We start from the raw sequence: 20266 nt of genomic DNA on the forward strand, positions 1-20266 counted from the left end.
CGTGTAACGATGAAGTTTCCTACATTGGGATGGAAGAGTATCAGGGAGTGTAAGATTGGGTGGGAAGTTAAATGACGGTGTAACTGAGAAATTAAAAAAATCTTAGTGATAAAATCATTATTGCTTGCTCTTTGCTGATTTAACATTAGAATAAGTGTCTCTAATCATTAGATATTCCTTTAACATACGAGGTTCGGTTGGGGAAGGGGGGGGGGGTACTAGACGGATTGACGGGGAAGAAGATTGGGAGCCAGTGGCGGAGCTAGGGATATTGGTCAGAGGGGCGAGAAAGGTCTGTACGGGCGCTTTCGAAAGTTATCTAAGCGGAGCGCCACCACAGGTTGGCGCAGAGCGTACAGAAATCTTTTGAGTAAAGATACTCCCTATATCGCCGGAAATGACCCTTAAGGTATAGGTGTCATCGCCAACAAAATGTGACAAATGTCAATAGGTAGATGAGAGCGCAATAAAAAAGTAAATAATCGCGAATAAGTAAAAAGTGTTGAATAGCTGAAAAGGGCGCCAGCTTCCCATTTGAGTCCGCCCCCCCCCGCCTGACTGTATGGACGCTCCGCCACTGCCTGTTATGACATTAGAAACAAATACTGATATGAGATGAGTGTGGTATATACCTACTGGCGACTGATAACAGTATTATAGTGCATGTTCTAGCCTTTTGACATCGTATGAATCTAGCAGACAACGTACAGGTACCGTCTGGTACCATTATCCGTTTTGAGTGATATTTAGGGGTTCTAGGCCAAAATCCCCCGGACAAAATCCCCCCAGACAATATCCCACTGACCCATACAAAGCCTGCCTGCAACAACCAGCGATGGCCCAGGGGTGACAGTCAAGGCATGGGACATTGCACTGGTTAGGGTACCGTTCAGGGGATTGGTCAGGGTACTAGTGAGGGTACTGGCGAGTGTAACTGTGAGGGCTCCTGTTAGGGTACCTGTGAGGGTACCGGTCAAGGTACTGGTCATGTGACTGGTCAGGGTACCGGTCATCATACTGGTCACTCTACCAGTCAGGGTTCCACTCAGTGTACTGGTTAGGGTACTGGTCAGGGGACTGGTCGGGAGTTCATTGAGGGTAATTGCAAGGCTACCTGTTAGTGTGGCCATGGGACATAGCTCCATGTTGTGACATTTAAGGGACCGGTCAAGGTACTGGTCAAATTACTGTTTATCGTACCAGTACTAGTAAGGGTACGTGTCAGAGTATGTGTCAGGGTGCCTTTCAGGATACCAGTTCGGATACCGGTCGAGGTACCGGCCGGGGTACAGTCCAGGGTACTGGTCAGGGAGGAGCACCGGTGGGGGTAACTGTCAGGCTCACTATTAAGGTACCGGTCGGGGTATGGTCGGAGTACTGGTCCGGGAACCACTGAGAGTACCAATGGAAATACTGGTGAGGGTACCGGATGACGGTACTGGATGACGATACCGGGGACCGGGATGACGCATTTTTGTAAAGAATTGATAGGATTTTTTATAGCTTGGGTGGATTTTGTCCTAGGGGGATTTTGTGCAGGGGGATTTTGGCTCTGGGGGATTTTGTCCTAGGGGGACTTTGTCTGGGGGATTTTGTCCTGTCACCCTATTTAGGTATTAGTATTAGACCAAAACAGTATTAATGTCGGCACAAAACAAACGTTAAAGAAAGCTCAGATGTTGTTTGTCCATCTCTAACATCCCTGGTGGAACCATGGAAATATTTGAAAATTGTCAGCACTGTGGCAAGTCCCCAGACATTTTGATATGTTACCATTATAGTTAACAAATTGGGTAAGCCTGTTCAGGGAATGATGATAAGCAGGCCCTCCACTTTTATGTTTTTGACAAAATACTATACACTCAAAGCCAGATTTTTAAAGCAAAAAAATTATGGCTCAGGAACTAATGCTATACTGGCAGTTTTGAACTGAAATCGACAGTGAATATTACATGAATTTCATCAGAACATAATTTAAGTAATGTATAAATGCATGCGCAGTTGCAACTGTTCACTGTATGTTTATTTTTTTTTCACTCCTCAGAGGAATACTGCTACAAACAGTCAAACAACAAACAATTTTCAATTGATCAGGAATACAACAAAAAGTGTCCCTTTCTGTACACTACTGTACAGTATACTGTGTTGCTGACTCAAAACATAAACAGAGATAGAGGCAGTGAATGAGATTGCTTAAAATTCATCAAAAATTGTTGACGATTTGCTTTTTTAAACTTCTACCCAGAAATCTGGCTTATTACCAAACACATACAGTAGTGGAGATTAGCATGATATTAAAAGACGAGACACAATAAAAATTGTACAATCATATTCAAGCAGTTGATTGTAATTTCAATCCCAGTTTATATTTTCCACAAGATTTATTTCACATAAACCAGGATACTTGCACTATTACATTACCTCAATTTACTGACCTCTCTCATACATGAGAAACATTTTGGGAACTAACTTATACCTCAAGTATTTATCTAGACTTACCAGTATAGGCACATGTATCCAATACCGTAAACAATGCAAATTACCACAATATCATGGAGTTTCCATGCTTGGAGGGACAAAATTATACACAATACAGTGTACCCCTGGATTGCACACTTTCATACCTATAGTTACAAATGTTGTGGTTTTACAGTATGTTTCATTGGGCTGCACTAGGTTTCCATGACATTGGTGCTAGTTGCATGTGCCTTTGCTGTATTCACTCCCCTCAATTTTGAGGGGAAATAATTTAATTTTGTTTAAAGAATAAACTGGTTCTTGGTGTAATAAAAGACCACAAGCTTTCAGTAATTAAGTCAGGCCTAACATTGTAAACTTTTCCCATAGCATAACCCCTGAACCCAACTTGTAGAATTGTGAAACTGTGGTTCAGGAACAATGCAGTGTACCCCTGGAGATTTTGAGGGATAAAAGTTTGAAAGATTTTTATAATAGTAATCTGCTTAACAAATACCCTTAGTCCTGCACAAGTATCTGTGTGGTGGTTGTTGAAAATTACTGTACTATGGCTTGCTGATCTTGCTTGGAATACAAAATTAAAACATCTTAAAACATGAGAAATGCATTTAAGAACAGTTAAAGCAAGGTAAGGCAGCAAAATATCCAGTAACCTCAACACTTAAGCATCAGGACCACTTCAGTTGTATAACAAGTTCCATGTTCTTGACAAGCAGCTGCAAATGTTCCCTAATACTTACAAAAACATGTAGTGCCACAATGTCACCAAACTAAAATATTTCAAGAAGTACATTGCAAAAGAATGAGTCCATTTATACAGTTAAATATGTAGAAGACTTCCCATGAAGACTGGTATGCATTCTCTTGGTTCTGTCTGCTTGAAGCTTATAATATTAATTTCCTCTATCTTTTATATGGTGTAACAGTGTAACATATCCTGGAACTAGTTAGTTTTCTGTTACTGCTACTACATTACTGTGCCAATCCAACAACTATTCCCAGCAACTTCCTAACTCCATTGAAAGATGTGCTGTGTCCCAGAGGATATACATGAGATGTGTGAATCTACTTCGCGATTTACAGGACATACTTTTGCTTTGCTTGGCATCGGCTTCTATGCAAGCTTTTAATTGATAAGCCCAACAAGGAGCTACTGTATACCACTATGTACAGCATGATGAAAAGCTTGGTTGATGATTGTATTCACCCCACTGTAAACTGTGTGATAATCTTGCCTGGCATTTCTAATTAGAGCATATCCTTTGCTGTATTAGCCTGTAGATCTATCCATCTGTTGGTACAAAAAGAAAAGCTTTCTCTTAAAGATATGCTGATTTGGTCCCAATTATAGCACGCGCAATATAGCTTGGAATGTTTTGCGATTACCGAATAGACCTCACACTCTACAAATGAAGAAAACAATGAACTGCTTTACAAAACTAAATCTCCTGTAATTCAGCCAATATTTTAATCATCTCACAGCCTTTCATATATACTATTTTCACTGTAAATTTCAATTCGTTTATCCATCCCATTTTGGGCCCATAAATTCTTGATTCATCTTGCCTTGTATACAACATTACACATTTTATTTATGCAGCCATGCATTCAATTGGAGCTGAAACAGCTCCCTACCATAGCAAGTGCTTTTAAAAGTTGCAAGTCATTCAAGCTTTACCAATTGTAAAGATTTCAAAATTTAAATATGCATGTACATTTTATGTGGACCTAGCCTGACAATTTGGTGTTGTCTTGCATTGACCTTTAAGATTAAAATCCAGTGAGTGGATATAGCTCTAGTGTAGTTAAATACTATGGAGATAGAGGAAAAGATACCACCACATTAACCAGATCATACAAAAGTTTTCATCCCTTCTGATTGTTTCTTTCTTCATTCCATAACTTTGGAATAAATTACCTCAGATGTTACTCGTATTTGCGATAATAGAGTCCTATGGTATCAAGTTTATGCGATGTCAAACCTACAGAATATTAACTTACTTTTTGGTTAATTCAGAAAATATCTTCCATTTTGCTGTCAATGATGCAGTAGGTCATCACATCAGTCTGTCCCAGACGGCATCTGTGCTCTAGCTATGATTGCTGTCGTTCCAACATTGACTTTTTCACTGCATGGCAGCTACATCGTACAGTGTTATTCCCTTGGTTAGTGGGCTGTTGTCATTCATCTTGAGATTGAGAATGTTGATCATTAAATTTGTCTGAGAAAACATTAACAGTGCCAATCAAATAAATATCAAATGGTCAGAGTGTAGATGTGCATTATTTCAATTTTTATTGTACACTTCTCTCCAATATATTTTGGGCCAATACAGAGCTCAGATCTTAAACACTGAATATTGCACATTTAGTCAACTTGGTATTACTTATGGATCTAAATAGACTTAACAAAATGACTTACAGTATATGCAAGGGAGGGGATAGAAGGCTTTATCAAATTTTTGTGTTACAGTATATAGATTTTTGGAGGATGGTAACTTTTAATTAGGTGCACTCAGCTTTTGTAATAGTTACATTATGGAAATGTACTGACTCAATAACCTTTTGGATGCATGGCATTGTTATTTTGTACAAATTTTGGCTAGTTATAAATAAGACACTTGAAACACAATGCATCACTTGAGAGACTTAGATTAAAAGTATTCTGCATTGGCCCAAATTTTATGCTGGATTTTCTAGTATTATATCCTTTAACTGTTTTTATTGATACCCTCACTGGGATATTCAGACATCTTACAGTACAGTGGTGTCTATAATGTCTGAGAATATTTTGGAGAGTAAAGACTTCCAAGAACTTTTTGAAAAGTTCTAGCAATTATAGCATCTTTTATTCAATACAGGCTACTTGTAAGTTACATTTGCATGGTGACTTCAGTCTATAATAATCTAGGCATAGCTACTGTACAGTATAGTAAAGGCTTCATAATTGACGCACCCCCGTAATTGACGCACCTTAAATTATTACTAGCAACGATACAGCAGGCCACCTAAACTTTTTTGCAGCCAAACAGAATTACATATTTCATGAGTTTGAATCCATTTGAGGTATTTGCTGACCAAATTGTGGTATTTTTTAAGCTTTTAACACCCTCCCCCCAGTTTTGCACATTTTTTGGCGGTTTGGAAATCTTACACCCTTAAAATACCCAACATTACCTCAATATGAGAACACTACTCTCTGGGACATGACCTGTCAGAGCTTAGAGGCTCAGAGCATAGCAAACAGCATCTAAAGTCAATGGATGTATACCAAGGCCTACACTACAGTTAGCTTATCGACGAATGTGTCAATTTAGGGGTATGAAAGAACTTGACACGGCAGACATTTTGTGGTCAAATTCTGCTCAATTGTACGGTGCATAAGCACAGAACCTTAAATATTTTGAGATTAGAACATTTCTGAGGAACTACACATATGAAAAACACATACAGTTGAGTAATTTGGATTTTTCCTTGATAGATATCATTGATCAAATCCTTAAGTGCGTCAATTATAAGCCCACCATGCTACAGTATCTTGGTCATGATTAGGGCAATGTACAGTAACATAATTGTCCAGCAAAATCTAAGGCCATATATGATACATACATGCACAGTAGGCTAAGAAGTTAAGCTGACCTACTTGAAATCTAATTTCTCTGGCAGTTGGTATTAATTTGTAGCTCAAACTACAGACCAGTTTACCCTTGACCCAATGCTAAGGTAGTGTTAGGACTTGGACTATGGCCCTAGGCTACAGCCGAACGTAGGCTAGGCCTTACAAGTTTTAGGCTAGAAGCTAGTCTAGACTATAGTATTGAAATATGGGTATGAACAAATAACGTGAAGCTGTATGCAACAACGTTACAATATCAACGTTATTAATATCACCAAACTTTATTGACTAATCTCATGGACCTTACCTGAAGTTGTTGGTGAGACGTTTTCGTTTTAACGGTACTTTTTTAAGAAAAAGTCAACAAGGAAAGAACCTGGGCACGAAAACCAAACTACCCGGCGAACGACTGACCCGATCTCAAGCCCAGTCCCCTTGCATCGAGAGGAAACAGATACTACACATCATCTTATATTAGCCGAAACTGTTATTGGGTTGCATGCAATGCAGCCGACGGGTATGCTTTAGCGTTAGCCATGGCGTATACAGTGTACACAGTGTAGAGCGTATACACTGAATACAGGCTACTGCCGCTGTCAAGAAAACTACGGATGCCTGTACGTCAGGTCAACTTATATACCAACTGGGGGATATACTTTGAGAGCAAGACTTAGGTTTACCGTAAGGGTTTGACCAATTGGATTTTTCCTTGCCAAATGACCCAAAAAGTAGGTAGCAACTTATAACGACTGATATGCAGTCCTAGTACCATAAGGTATACTGATGTAAAATTTCAAGTTGATCCAATCATTTCACCTCAGGTAAACCTAAGCACCAACTTGGAGAAGTAAACGTAAATACCAATCCAGTGCTATATATATATATATATATATATATATATATATATATATATATATATATATATATATATATATATATATATATGTATATATATATATATATACATGTATACACATACATATGTTTATATATATATATGTATATATGCTCCAAAAACTTCATTTCGATGATATTATATATTTCAATTCCTATGTAATATGTGTTCGTTATTTTATTCTCCCCGCAGGGCATGCAATACCTCCATAATTCTGAAATTAAGTCACACGGCCTACTTTGCTCTACGTTGTGTTTCATTGATAGTCGATGGGTACTTAAAATATCAGGTTTCGGTACTCTCTCATTTCAAATGTTTAAAGAAAACGCCATGAAGAAAGCAGACCCAGAGGCAAGATTTTCAAGTAAGTGCATTGACTGTGTAATAACTTGTCGAGGAAATATCCGTAAAATGTTATAGCCTATAGGGACAAACCTATATTTTATATAGAGTCGGATAGTGATTTCTAGTTGCTTTGATTATACCCTGCTTTGAGTCGTTAAATTATTTTCAAATGAATTCACTCAACTGATGTTACAAATTTTATGACTTTAATTTTCCAACTATACCACACTTCACATCCAAATATATATTGTGTATTTAATTCTCGGCCTTTTGGCTAAGTTCATGTGTAGCATTATGTCCCCCCTTTGTATAGGGGAGCGGTGATCACAAGGTCATGGAAATGTTCTGCATGTCATGCAGAACATCGATTGCATATTTCAAACCGTGGGTGCCTATTAAACAGTGGGTGCCGAGAAAACGGTGGGTGCCGATAAAACTTATTTGAATAATGGTGATCATTTTCAGCCTTTCTAGCATATGTGATTGCAAAACTGATAAGCTTTATTTCTAAGTCTCTTGCGCTAAAAAGGTGATCGTATTTAATTATAATTCCATAAAGTAATAAAATCTCTACAATGTTTATGATTATAGAAATGGCATGGACATCACCAGAACTACTGAGACAAGAACTTCCGGTCAAGGGATCAGTGAAAGGTGACGTGTACTCATTCGGGATCATGATCCACGAAATCATGACAAGGACAATCCCTTACAGCAACTTCCAAACATCGGCCAAATGTAAGCATAAATTACTCATTCTATAAGAACAAATAATCTTTGTTTATTTTTAATAAACCGATACTAACAGCTGTATGTGATTATGGAAATTAGGTCTTGAGATTATATTATTCAATTCAAGAGCTGTCTTAAAACTTTTCTTTTCTCTCAACTCTATTAGTTTTTGTCCATTCAGCACCCGTCAAGGCCATCGAAAAACTTTCGTTGGAGTCTGCGCTATAAAAGACTAGTTGTTATTATTATTATGTTTTTACCCAAATAATCAATAATTAGATAAAAACCCTGCTTTACCTCATTATTGAGCAATTTGCTGGCAATAAAAAAAATCTCAGCAATCGAATTATTTATTTTCCGGTTATCAAGTAAATATCTTTTCAGAAGAATTCATAGTTACAGTTTATTATCAATTAAGCCAGATTACCAAGCAAAACATCATTTATTTAATGTACAAGTTATAATCCGCGTATGGGGTATTCTATTATTTCGGCAATAATTAGCAGACATTTATTCAACGAAAGCCGTTATAAATGTATAGCTGAATCATTAAGAGTGTTGCGGTCTATGTTTAAAATTTTTTTTAACCATCCAAGCATCGTTTTGTTATATACGTCTGTTATTGCTCTTAGGAACTGTATTCAAATTATTGGATATTTTGGAGAAATTTTTTTACGAAAAGAGGGAATTTTATCTCCGTAAAAATCTCGTAAGCTTGTTTAGAAATAGATGGAGTTCGGTATAAGAGACATGTGTACAGAGGGCTATAGTCATTTTAATCTCATTTGACATAAAACCTTGCTAACTTTCTCTTTTACCCTTCTGAGAATACAATTCTCCTGAGGTTCATCTAGCACTTGTATTTACAAAAAAAAAATAAATTGATCTTGTCGATCAATCCTAAACAAGATGAACATAAACCAAACAGGACAACTATATTTAGTGTTCTCTTTCCAAAACAAAAACTTACAGAAGAAAAATATGCAGCCTACTGATGCATGGCGTAATCCCCTGACATGAAGACTCCTAAGGTTTTTTTACGACATGTTTTTCTCCAACGGTAACTTTATTTAGAACGACATGGTTTTTTAGAAGATCTTATTTACATAAGCTCTCTCACGTTGATAAAACATTTCCTGCTGAATGTGACACTTGTCGTAAAATGAAACCGTAAGTAGATTTTTAAATGGTGTCAACTTGTCTGTAAAATTCGCCGTCGTTCAATAATGGATATCCCCAAAGATTCATGTAATTTATAATCTGCTAAAAAAAAACTGAGTTTTAAGAATAGTTTCTCTCTTCGATTCAGAAATTTGAATCTCAAAAATTGTCAGCTAATTTGCTGCTTTGTTCTTTGTTCGTTTGTTTGCTTACTTGCTTGTTTTGTTCCTTTGTTCTAGTCTTTAAAATATGAAGTTCTCATTGGAAAACAACGATAAACTAGAATGGCATGCTATACAAGCATAATACTATAGTCGGGCCGGGATTTCGTAAAAACAAATATAAAAAAGTAAGGAAAATAGATACATAATATTGAAAAATGTTGTAAATATTTATAATTCTGTATAACCTTTTATGTGTTAAGCACGGAACTGTTAGCTGTCCGTTTCCTATTGACTGTGAATATCACGGCTGTTGTAACTTCTTATGTGTTGGAAGCAAAATGTAACGTTGGACGCTATAGCGACTTGCATCACACGTCTGAAATAGAGAAGAATATTTAATGATGTATGTAATTAATGTCTCGCTCTGTATTTAAGAACCTCATTACTAAGCTTATTATTCATCCCAATTCTCTTTTCTAAATGAGGCGCAGATTTCACAACTGCGAACATGTTTGTGTATGGGTGTATGTACATACGTAAGTAATGTGTGTATGTGCGTATGTATGTATGTGCGTCATATTTTCTCTGGCGTAATCATGAACAGCAAACATCACGTTTGCAGCATCAAATATTTACTAAACTTTCATTCAAATTGAAATGAGCGAAGATAAAGATGAAGAAAAGACAAAAAACATGACAACTTTGAACTCCTTAAAGTGCAAAACAGTGTAAAACACAATATTTCAAATATATATATATATATATAGGTCTATATATAGGTCTATATATAGGTCTATATATATAGGTCTATATATATAGGTCTATATATATATATATATATCAAACATGATGATAATATGATATGATGCCTTGGCCAAGAAATAATACAATGTCAGACGTGATAAAGTGATATTATCTACATTTTATTACTGGCATTAATTCTCCTCAACGTCCGAAGAGAAGTAGGTTAGTGCAAAACAGTGTAAAACACAATATTTCAAATGCAATATTTCAAATATATATATATATATATATATATATATATATATATAGGTCTATATATATATAGGTCTATATATATATATATATATATATTTATGTATATATATATATATATATATATTTATATATATATATATATATATATATATATATATATATATATATATCAAACATGATGATAATATGATATGATGCCTTGGCCAAGAATAATACAATGTCAGACGTGATAAAGTGATATTATCTACATTTTATTACTGGCATTAATTCTCCTCAACGTCCGAAGAGAAGTAGGTTAGTTGAAATTAGATATAAAGGGAGGCTCTTAGATCAGATAATATGGATCATTAGCTGAACTGAGGCATCAAAAACGGGGACGTTTTAATAACCTATGGATTTTTGTTAATCTTATATCATGAAATATGCAGACAAATATTATTCTCTTTCAAAGCATTCTTAAATTTGTCTTACAAAGAAGACAAGGAAATTGCCTACCCAAGCTTGGTTTTAATGGTTTTAAGAATTTGTAAACTTAACTGAGCGAAGAGAAAGACCGAAGATGAAGGATATCTGGTACATGCGCCTATCACTTCCTGTAACCAGGGAGTTCCGTAACAACTCCCTGCTGTAACCGTACACATAAAAACATTACAAACCACGCAACAAGGAGGTGTTTTAAAAGGCTCCATTTGTATATACCTATATACATGCATATATATATATATATATATATATATATATATATATATATATATATATATATATATATATATATATATATATATATATATATATATATATATATGTAAACATATATAAATATATGACAACGAAACAGCAATATTATCTATAGATCCAACTCACTTTAACAAATTAAAATGAATATACCGCTCCTCTGGCACCCCTCTCATTCCCGGACTTCGAAGCTGGGGTTTTCCTCTTTTTTTCTTCTCGCACCCCTTAATTTGAAGGTGAATGTCTGTAGAAGATCATAATGTAACAAAGCTGATATTAGGCACGGAGGAAGGTACAATGCGCAGGTAAACATAAAGACCGATATATAGGTATGCGCGTCACTTATGACGTCAGACACTCGAAGTGTTACGCAACAAACAAACTGAAAACTGAAGTTGGGGATGAACGAGAGATAATGTAGTTAGTTCTTCTCATCGAAGAGATAAAACAGTTTATGGGAACCGTACATTATTTTCTAGGACTGTTAAGCACACAAGTTATCTCAATTGCCTCTCTCCGCACCCAGGGGGTAAATCGGTACCTGTGAGGTAACTTGTTATTGGGCGCTGTATATAACTACAGTCGTCTAGAGGGATTGTTTGTGGGACAGGTTATCACTGACCAGGGGTAATATAACGTCTGTAAAAAGCTTTGAAACCTATCGCTGGTTTAAAGCGCTATATAAATCGAATATCATTATTATTATTAGAATTATATATATATATTATATAATTATAATTGGAAAATTGGAGAACAAAGACAAAATTATGTCGTGGGCTCCTCAAACGTACTGCACAATTATTGCACTACAGACTGATAATACACAATACTAAATACACAATACACACTGCTGAATGCACAATATAATACAAGAGTACAGAATACAAGTATAATTTATGTTGATATGAGTACGAGTACCATTCCTAGGGTCGATAAGCATGGACTCCGAGTACCTTTACGTAACGTTGCACTAGAGTATATAGATTTCCAAAATGCTCCGAGTACGAGAAAGAATACAACATTGAATGTGGCTGAGTACAAGCTTATGAGTTGTTGCTAAAGTACGTGGACGGACTCATTGCTAGTCTGATGCGCAATATGTATTACTCAATACAAAATGCAAATGAAAATTAAATAAACTTAAGAAAACACAAGCACAATAAACGTTTATACTCATCAATGTCCTTTGTTACATTCTGTGTGATGATGGTTCTATTAACAATCTTAAGTTTAATTTTCCTTTTTTCTTTTTTCTTTTTTCTTTCTAGTTATCATACGTCGGGTGATGAAGAGAGAGGAACCACCATTTAGACCAGACACAGGGCAAGAGGAATCCATAGAGAAAGGATCCATCCTAGCTGATTTGGTTGATTTAAAGAGACTTTGTTGGGAAGAGCTTCCCGAACACCGACCAGATTTCACTGGTGTACGTCAGAGATTACGTAGTATGCAAAAAGGACATAAAAGTCTAAACATTATGGATAATATGCTTTCAAAAATGGAAAAATATACCGAAAACCTGGAAAAAGTTGTGGCAAACAGGACAGAGCAGCTGCTCGAAGAGAAAAAGAAGACTGATGCTCTCCTATATCGAATGCTGCCTCAGTAAGTTAACATTGGTATACTGTCGTACTCATTACGTAGAAATATTCTCATCAATAGCTCGTGGGTGTGCGTACTACACTACCTTACCGTACACTGTACACCAGATAACCTAACACTACACTACATGACATAACGCTAATCACTACTTTACACTACATTACATAACCATACTCTGTATTACTACATTACCTATAGCGCTATATTACACTACATGACCTTACCTTACACTCCTTTACACTATATTACCGTATACTACATTACATTTCTTAACACTATACACTACTTGACACTACATTACATACCATACTTTGTATTAGGCTACTACATTATCTAACGCTACGTTACACTACATTACCTTTCACTGCATTGCCTGCCACTACCTGACACTACACTAAACATCATTTCATAACACTAAACATTACATTACCTTACAGTACACTTCATTACCTTGCACCACCTAACCTAACAATATACACTACATTACCGTACTACACTACCTTACCTTACAATGTACACTGCATTACCTGACACTACCGTACACTACACTACACATCATTTCATAACACTGCACAAGACCTTACCTTACAACATACACTATATTACCTTACTCTATACAATACTTTACATTACACTACATTACCTTACACTATACTACCGTACACGATATACTACAATACCTTCAACTACACTACAAAGCACTATATAAAGAGTTGTCGAAAACAGGACAGAGCAGCTACCGAAGGAGACTTTGCTCTTTCCTTGAATGCATCTGCAGTTTGTTTAACACTGGTTTAATGTAATAGTTATACCTATAGATGTAATCTAATGAATATATTAGAGGCATCCAGTGCGCACTATGCGGTTACACTACTTACACTAAACCACAGTGCAACACTGTACATATATACTTGGATGACATGGATCTATTTTCTTTCTCGTTCATTTTTATTTGCGATGGTAGGGATGGAAGGTACTTTATGATTGTAGTTACTTTGTCTGTGGCTGTGTCCCTGATGCACCCATCAGACTTCAAGATACTCATCTGCACCCTAGATAAGTTATTATTCAAACGAGTGAATGCTCTCCCGGTCCGTTTTGTTGTGTCGTTTTCTTATCTTTGTGTATCACTTCTTAATTTGATTAATTTATTTTTCTCTCATTAGTATTCTTGTTTTCTTACAGGGTGGTAGCCGACGAACTCAAAAAGGGAAGTACTTTCCCTGGAGAGTTCTTCGACGAAGTTACCATTTATTTTAGCGATATTGTTCGGTTTACCGATTTATCGGCGGAGAGTTCACCGATGCAAGTTGTCGATCTCTTAAATGATCTCTATACGTGCTTTGATGCAATTATTGAAAAGTTTGATGTTTACAAAGTAAGTCTCTGAATTTTCTTCATCTTTTCCTTATCATTCTGCCTTTCTTTACTTTTTATTTTTACAGTATTATAATGGCTGAGATATTTATTTATCTGCCACTATGTTTGTGGCTACCTATACCTGTTGCTATGAACAAAAAACATGATGCTCCTCTACTTCACAGCCTCCCACTTCTCTACCCTCCCTCACCCTCACCCTCCCTGCCCCTCCATCCCGAGCGCCTTCAAACGAATTGCTGGTTCACTGTTTACCGTATATGAAGAGATGAACAGGCTGCAATTTGAAAGAGTCAAATGAGTTAACTGCTTTGTATTTTCTCAGAAAACAAGGTTAAGGTTATCCTAAAATTCGTCTATCTTGTCTCGCAGGTGGAAACAATTGGAGATGCGTATATGGTTGTTAGTGGACTACCTAACCGAAATGGCCAAAGACACGCAATAGAAATAGCCAGTATGTCTTTAAATATAAGGAACGCCGTAAAGGACTTTAGAGTTCGACACAAACCAGACCATAGATTACAAATCAGGATCGGTCTGAACTCAGGTAATAACAATAAAACAAATAAGAGAATGTATTGTGTTTATTAATGTAGTTTTAACAAATCGCGGTTTGGAGAAATTCAATTAGACAGTTGTAGTAAAGTAAGTTTAGAAAGTTAACTAATAATTGCTCTGAGACTAATTTGGTATATTTTTATTTCCATAATCACTTGATGACTGGCTCGCAGTCTTGCTATTCCTTGCAAATTTGTGGTGAAAAGCTGATTCTCTTGATATAAAATGACACAACCGTAAATACAACAATAAATGTTATTTTTGCTTAACAACCAGTCTGCTTCCAATGGAGTCACTGACTCACTATACAAATCACGACTCTATCAATAACAAAATACTTCGATTTTATCTTATTACTTTCGTCTTTATTAAATATGCAAATTTTCTGAACCTTACGTGTATTTTTCTGATTGAGAGAAAGATAACTAAAACGTAAAACAGAAGGAAAGAATTCTTACAAAAGAATATAAATAGGTCAAATCACGTGGTGTCTTGCGTGCGTCACGGTGGTGCTGCTGCACGATGTTGATGATGATGATGATGATGATGATGATGATGATGATGATGATGATGATGATGATGATGATGATGATGATGATGATGATGATGATGATGATGATGATGATAATAATAATAATTTGTAAATATTTGGTAAATTTGATATATTTTATTCTCTTTTTTCTTTCTCCCCGTTTTGTTTCTTTCTGTTGTTATCTTGTTAGGGCCGGTATGTGCCGGTGTCGTTGGGTTGACGATGCCCCGGTTCTGTCTCTTTGGAGACACCGTCAATACCGCATCTAGAATGGAATCAAACAGTCTAGCACAGAAGATTCACGTGAGCTCCTCAGCTGCCAAATTACTATCACAACTCGGAGGTTACTGTTTAGATTACAGAGGGGAATTACCCGTTAAGGTAAAGACACAATTACATTGCAAATGAATGATTTATTTTTGCTCAAAATTAATATCAGATACACACACTCAACTCAGACTTGAAGTGAGTACTCGTATTCTTTGCATAGTTACCTGTGCTCAGACTAGCCTTAATGGATTTATACTCCTATTCTTACTGCTACTAATACTCCTACTGCTACTCCTACTCTTACTGCTATACTGCTACTGCTACTCCTACTGCTACTCTTACTGCTACTGCTACTTCTACTGCTACTATACTACTACTACTCCTCCTCCTACTACTACTCCTATTGCTACTCCTACTGCTACTGCTACTCCTACTCTTACTCTTACACGTAATGAGTCTGTATACGCGCACTCATATTTTTGCATAGTTACCTGTACTCTTATACACAACCTGTTGAATTTGTACGAATATTATATTTTGGAAATCTGATATATACACTTACTGCAAGTTTTGCCGTACTTGTACTGAAAGTTCGAATCTTGTGCTTGCACTGATAACAAGGGTTCTCTTACTCATACTATGGTACTCGTACACACTTATGTAATCGTTGTTTTTAGGTCAGTCTATAGTATTATTCCTACCGTACTCTCCATGTCAATATGCTAGAAAGACCAAAGTGGTCACCTAACTTCAAACTGACATCTTAAATAGCCAACTCCCAAAAGCTTTTTGTCACCTTAATTTTTAACCACAAGAAAAAATACTCTTGGAAACTCTGAGCAACCTTAGAGTGCTTAATTTTAAATTCAACTTTAAGGCTTTCAATATTTAAAATTCAGAGGTTAATTCTTCTTCTTTTTCTTCTTTTTCGTTTCTTTACAGGGTAAGGGAATCATGCATACATTCTGGCTACTCGGTCGGGAAGAGGATTGCTTAGACCACGAGACACACAATATGTTAGCAGGGAAAAAGTTGTAAGTGTATATAAGTTATTATGTATGAATAATCATCATTAGATGACATTAGATGTGGATACCATAATAACGTGATTTAAGAAAAGATGACAATATTTTAGAAGAAAAATACTGGTATCACTCTCTGAATTGCTAGCAGTCAATGCTGGGTTTATCTATAATTCATTGTAAGACAATATCATATAGTACTAAAAAGTCATGGACACCCCCCCCCCTTCCACACACACACACACACACGCACTCCTCCCCACTCCCTACAATCTCACCAGTGAAAAATCAGTTTCATTTCGATGCCACGTGGGGTTGAAATCGAAACGGGAATCAGGGTGCAATTGATATATACAACGTTCATACAGAAAAATGGGCTATGATTTGGTTTTTAAAGTGTGTTTTTTTGGGGGGGGGGGGAGTTCAAGTTACATCCATGGGGAACGCTCTAAGCAATCACAGGGCAAAATGCAGTCCTCGGGCAAGTTTTCTGCCCTGTTATTGCGTATACCGCATCTAAGGAAATGCTCAGACCAGTGTCCGGGACTATGTGTGTGTGTAGGGGTAGGGAGGGTGTTGGGATGCAAGTTATTATCACAACATTTAAGCGACCAAAGAGAGGGAAATGTCTTTGGTGACTCAAACCAACAACATTGGGAGGGGCGAGATGTATTAGTGTCCCTTACACCAAAAATGGAGAGGGACCACCGCCCCCCCAACCCCCAAAACTAGACGCCCATGGTTTATTTCGGTGTACCCGCTTATTGAAGCACCGACGGTTCTCTTTACAGATCGACAGATACACTTTGGAGCAACGACAGTCTTTTATCCCCCTCTGGAAATGGAACAACCGAAAGTAACAACCAATCGGGGGAGTCGAAGGGTTCAAAGAAACAACCGGAAGACACTAAATCCGTCCGTGTAGACATACCTGAAATCGGTGAATCGACCACCGATATACCTGAAGTGAACGGTTCAGATTATATTAAAGATACTCCTCGGGACGCAAAATGTGAACAGAAACAATCATCTGAGACAAATTTACCAGGAAGTGTTCCCATTTTAGAAAACTTGGAGACGATTTTGGATGACCGGAAGAGAATGGTTACTACTACTACTAGTAGTACCTCGAATAACTTAATATCAAACCATAGTCCTTCCAGCTCTTTTCCAAAAGAAAATAAAAATATCATCACCGATGCAAAAGTTGACTTTCAAAGAGACTCGTCTGACGTTGTAAATAGTACTAATACTTCTCCTTCGAAAGCTGTGACCGTCAACAAGCTTGATGTTGATGTTGACAAAGTCAACAATAATCGCAATAAAAAACTTCATCAATTATTGGGCAAAAAAGCCTATCAAAGTTTCGAAGAAACGACTACAAAAAAAGACGGCAAGCAAAATGTGACACCGGATATTCAGAAGGGAAATGGAAAAACGAAATCACCTAAATTAAACACCAAACAAAACATTCATATAAACGGTTCCTGTCATTCGGGTAAGAACCTTGATAAAATATCATCTTCATATGATAATTATTCTTTCGATGGCACCGAATCTGTGCTTCGTGAAAAGACGGCACAAACTTCAACCAATCGGAGTAAAGAATCGATGCAGAGTAGTGGTGACGTACCAATGTCCACACCGAGGATTAATGTTCATCCTGTAAGCTGAATGGGATTAATTTTGATCTGCGAAGCTTACTGGGATTAAAGTTGATATTGTTAGCTGACTTGGATGAAAAAAAGTGCCAACTATTTTTTACATTATTAGCATTACATTTCCTTTGGTTTTTTTTTTGGTTCAGTTTTTTTCTGATTTTTTATAGTTTTTATTCATTATGTTTTTGCTGGGAATTATACAGCTGATATTACATGGTTGAATTATATAGCTTAAATGGAAGGGAGAATAGAATAACTATCTGTGTGTGCGCTAAGAAGGTGCTGATTTAATCTCCAATTCTAGTATAAAGATGTCAATTGTTAACGATGGTATGATTATGGAAATTCTGATGATTACATAGGCCTATATAAATATATATATATATATATATATATATGTATATATATATATATATATATATATATATGTATATATATATATATATATATATATATATATATATATATATATATATATATATATATCTGGTATTTATCAAAGGGAGAGTAATTAGACATGAAATCATTAGATATATAGAATTATACAGAAAATAGAGTGACCGAAGTTTACTTGGAGATGTTGTTAAAAGTTAAATTATCTTTTGCAAAATATACTGAATCATTTGCGCCAGTACTGTTTTAGTTCCGCTTCATTCAAATGGCTATTTCCTTTTGAATTGGTGAATCTGTGCTTGCTTGTCTATACACTATCTTAGTTTGTTGTACAATGTACCATTTTGTTGGGTATATGCCCTGGTGCTGCTTCATGGATAGAAATATTCAGAGGTACTGAGTTGCAGGTTGGGCCTCGGGTACAATTAAGTCACCGCCCCCACCCTTTTTAAATCTTCACAAAGTTATGGTACATTTATGGTCGTATCAAGAATTTTGCTGGTGTACCCCACCCACTCCTCAGCCCCGCCCAACCCCCAAACTCTGTCAATTCTGTTAACGCCTCTGATTTTCTCACTGTCTTTATAATAGATGTGGAATTGATAATCAACTTTAATCAAAACTATTCGTTTTTACCACTTGACTCTAAGTTACGTTCTGAATGTCAGCAAAACGAAGCTGTTATGTAGGTTTTTCTTTCTTTCCAATTATATCAAGAAAAAAATTTAACATTAAATTATACACATATATTTTATTTGCTTCATAAAAAATATAAGCTTACCTTACGATTCCTTTTTTATTAATTAATTTATCAATTTTTTAATACCTATTGTCTGCAATTATTGTTCTATTGTTTTTATTTTCCTTTGCCAACGAGTATCGTGTGCTATATGATAATTGTATTTCGTTTAACAGTGTGTGCCTCTCCCAGTGCAATAATCATTCCAAGTTCATAGAACTGAGTGTCAACCTAATACTATTCAGGTAAGTGTGTATACATGTTTACAGCTATGAATGATAACTAATATTAAACAAAAATATATTATATATTTACCGAAAACATTTAATCGGTACTTTTATTGTTGTCATTTCGTTTTATGAAGTACAAATCCTGCTCTGAAAGAAATTGTTTCGATTAGGAACGGGTCGAATTGGCGCATTTAAAATTCCAGATACCCCTGTAATCAGAGCCCTTTCCAACGCCCTTTCTCATTCTGCAATATCCTCATTCAACCTCATTCCAATTCTTGCCCTAATTAACTCCTCTCCCTTCTCTGGCAGCCATGAATTCTAAGGTGGGGGGGGGGGGACACCAGCAATTTAAGTAGGACATGATACTCGTAACCAGTAAATTCTGATGCTTTTATAAACTTGATGGTGACTCGATCAGATGGGGAACACCGTAGTCTGCACAGGATCGGGACATACCACATGTGCCCCGGTCTGGCTACGGGCTTGCCTTCCGCTCCTTAACTATCATACTTACCCTCTTCCCTCTCTACCCCCGTCCCCTTTTACCTCACCTTAATTCGCCTCCTTCCCAACCTTCCACACCTTCTACAGCTCAATTTCCTCCTTACCCTCATATCCCTTATTTCCTCTCTATCCCCCTCTTAATTTCCCTCCTTTCCCTTCCTGACTCTCTTTCCGTGTTCTCCTCCTTCCTTCCCCTCCTCATTAATTTCCCTCCTTCCCATCCCTTCCTCCCGTCCTTCCTCTCCTTCGT

General features: G+C 36.5%; 2 protein-coding genes across 7 annotated transcripts in view; one reads left to right on the plus strand and one right to left on the minus strand.

Moving 5' to 3' along the window:
* LOC139967713 (uncharacterized) overlaps positions 1 to 11562 on the minus strand; it is a 54867-nt gene extending 43305 nt beyond the window's left edge. The window contains exons 1-2 of one of the 6 annotated variants that reach the window (XR_011793091.1): positions 11255 to 11551; positions 9637 to 9767 (exon numbers count right to left, since the gene is read on the minus strand). The gene's annotated coding sequence lies outside the window, so the exon portion shown is untranslated. Of the gene's footprint in view, positions 1 to 9636; positions 9768 to 11254 lie in introns of all 6 variants that reach the window. The other 5 variants (XR_011793092.1, XR_011793090.1, XM_071971745.1 and 2 more) reach the window with 5 other exon arrangements.
* LOC139967712 (atrial natriuretic peptide receptor 1-like) overlaps positions 1 to 19607 on the plus strand; it is an 87848-nt gene extending 68241 nt beyond the window's left edge. Inside the window, exons 11-18 of the mRNA XM_071971744.1 lie at positions 7182 to 7353; positions 7926 to 8072; positions 12394 to 12730; positions 13913 to 14105; positions 14477 to 14651; positions 15385 to 15575; positions 16407 to 16498; positions 17278 to 19607. Coding sequence (XP_071827845.1) covers positions 7182 to 7353; positions 7926 to 8072; positions 12394 to 12730; positions 13913 to 14105; positions 14477 to 14651; positions 15385 to 15575; positions 16407 to 16498; positions 17278 to 18160 — 2190 coding nt within the window. The 3' untranslated portion in view covers positions 18161 to 19607. The remainder of the gene's footprint in view (positions 1 to 7181; positions 7354 to 7925; positions 8073 to 12393; positions 12731 to 13912; positions 14106 to 14476; positions 14652 to 15384; positions 15576 to 16406; positions 16499 to 17277) is intronic.
* The last annotated feature ends 659 nt before the right edge of the window (positions 19608 to 20266 follow it).

This window comes from Apostichopus japonicus, chromosome 5 (genome assembly GCF_037975245.1).
Source record: "Apostichopus japonicus isolate 1M-3 chromosome 5, ASM3797524v1, whole genome shotgun sequence".
NCBI classification, from domain to species: Eukaryota; Metazoa; Echinodermata; class Holothuroidea; order Aspidochirotida; family Stichopodidae; genus Apostichopus; species Apostichopus japonicus.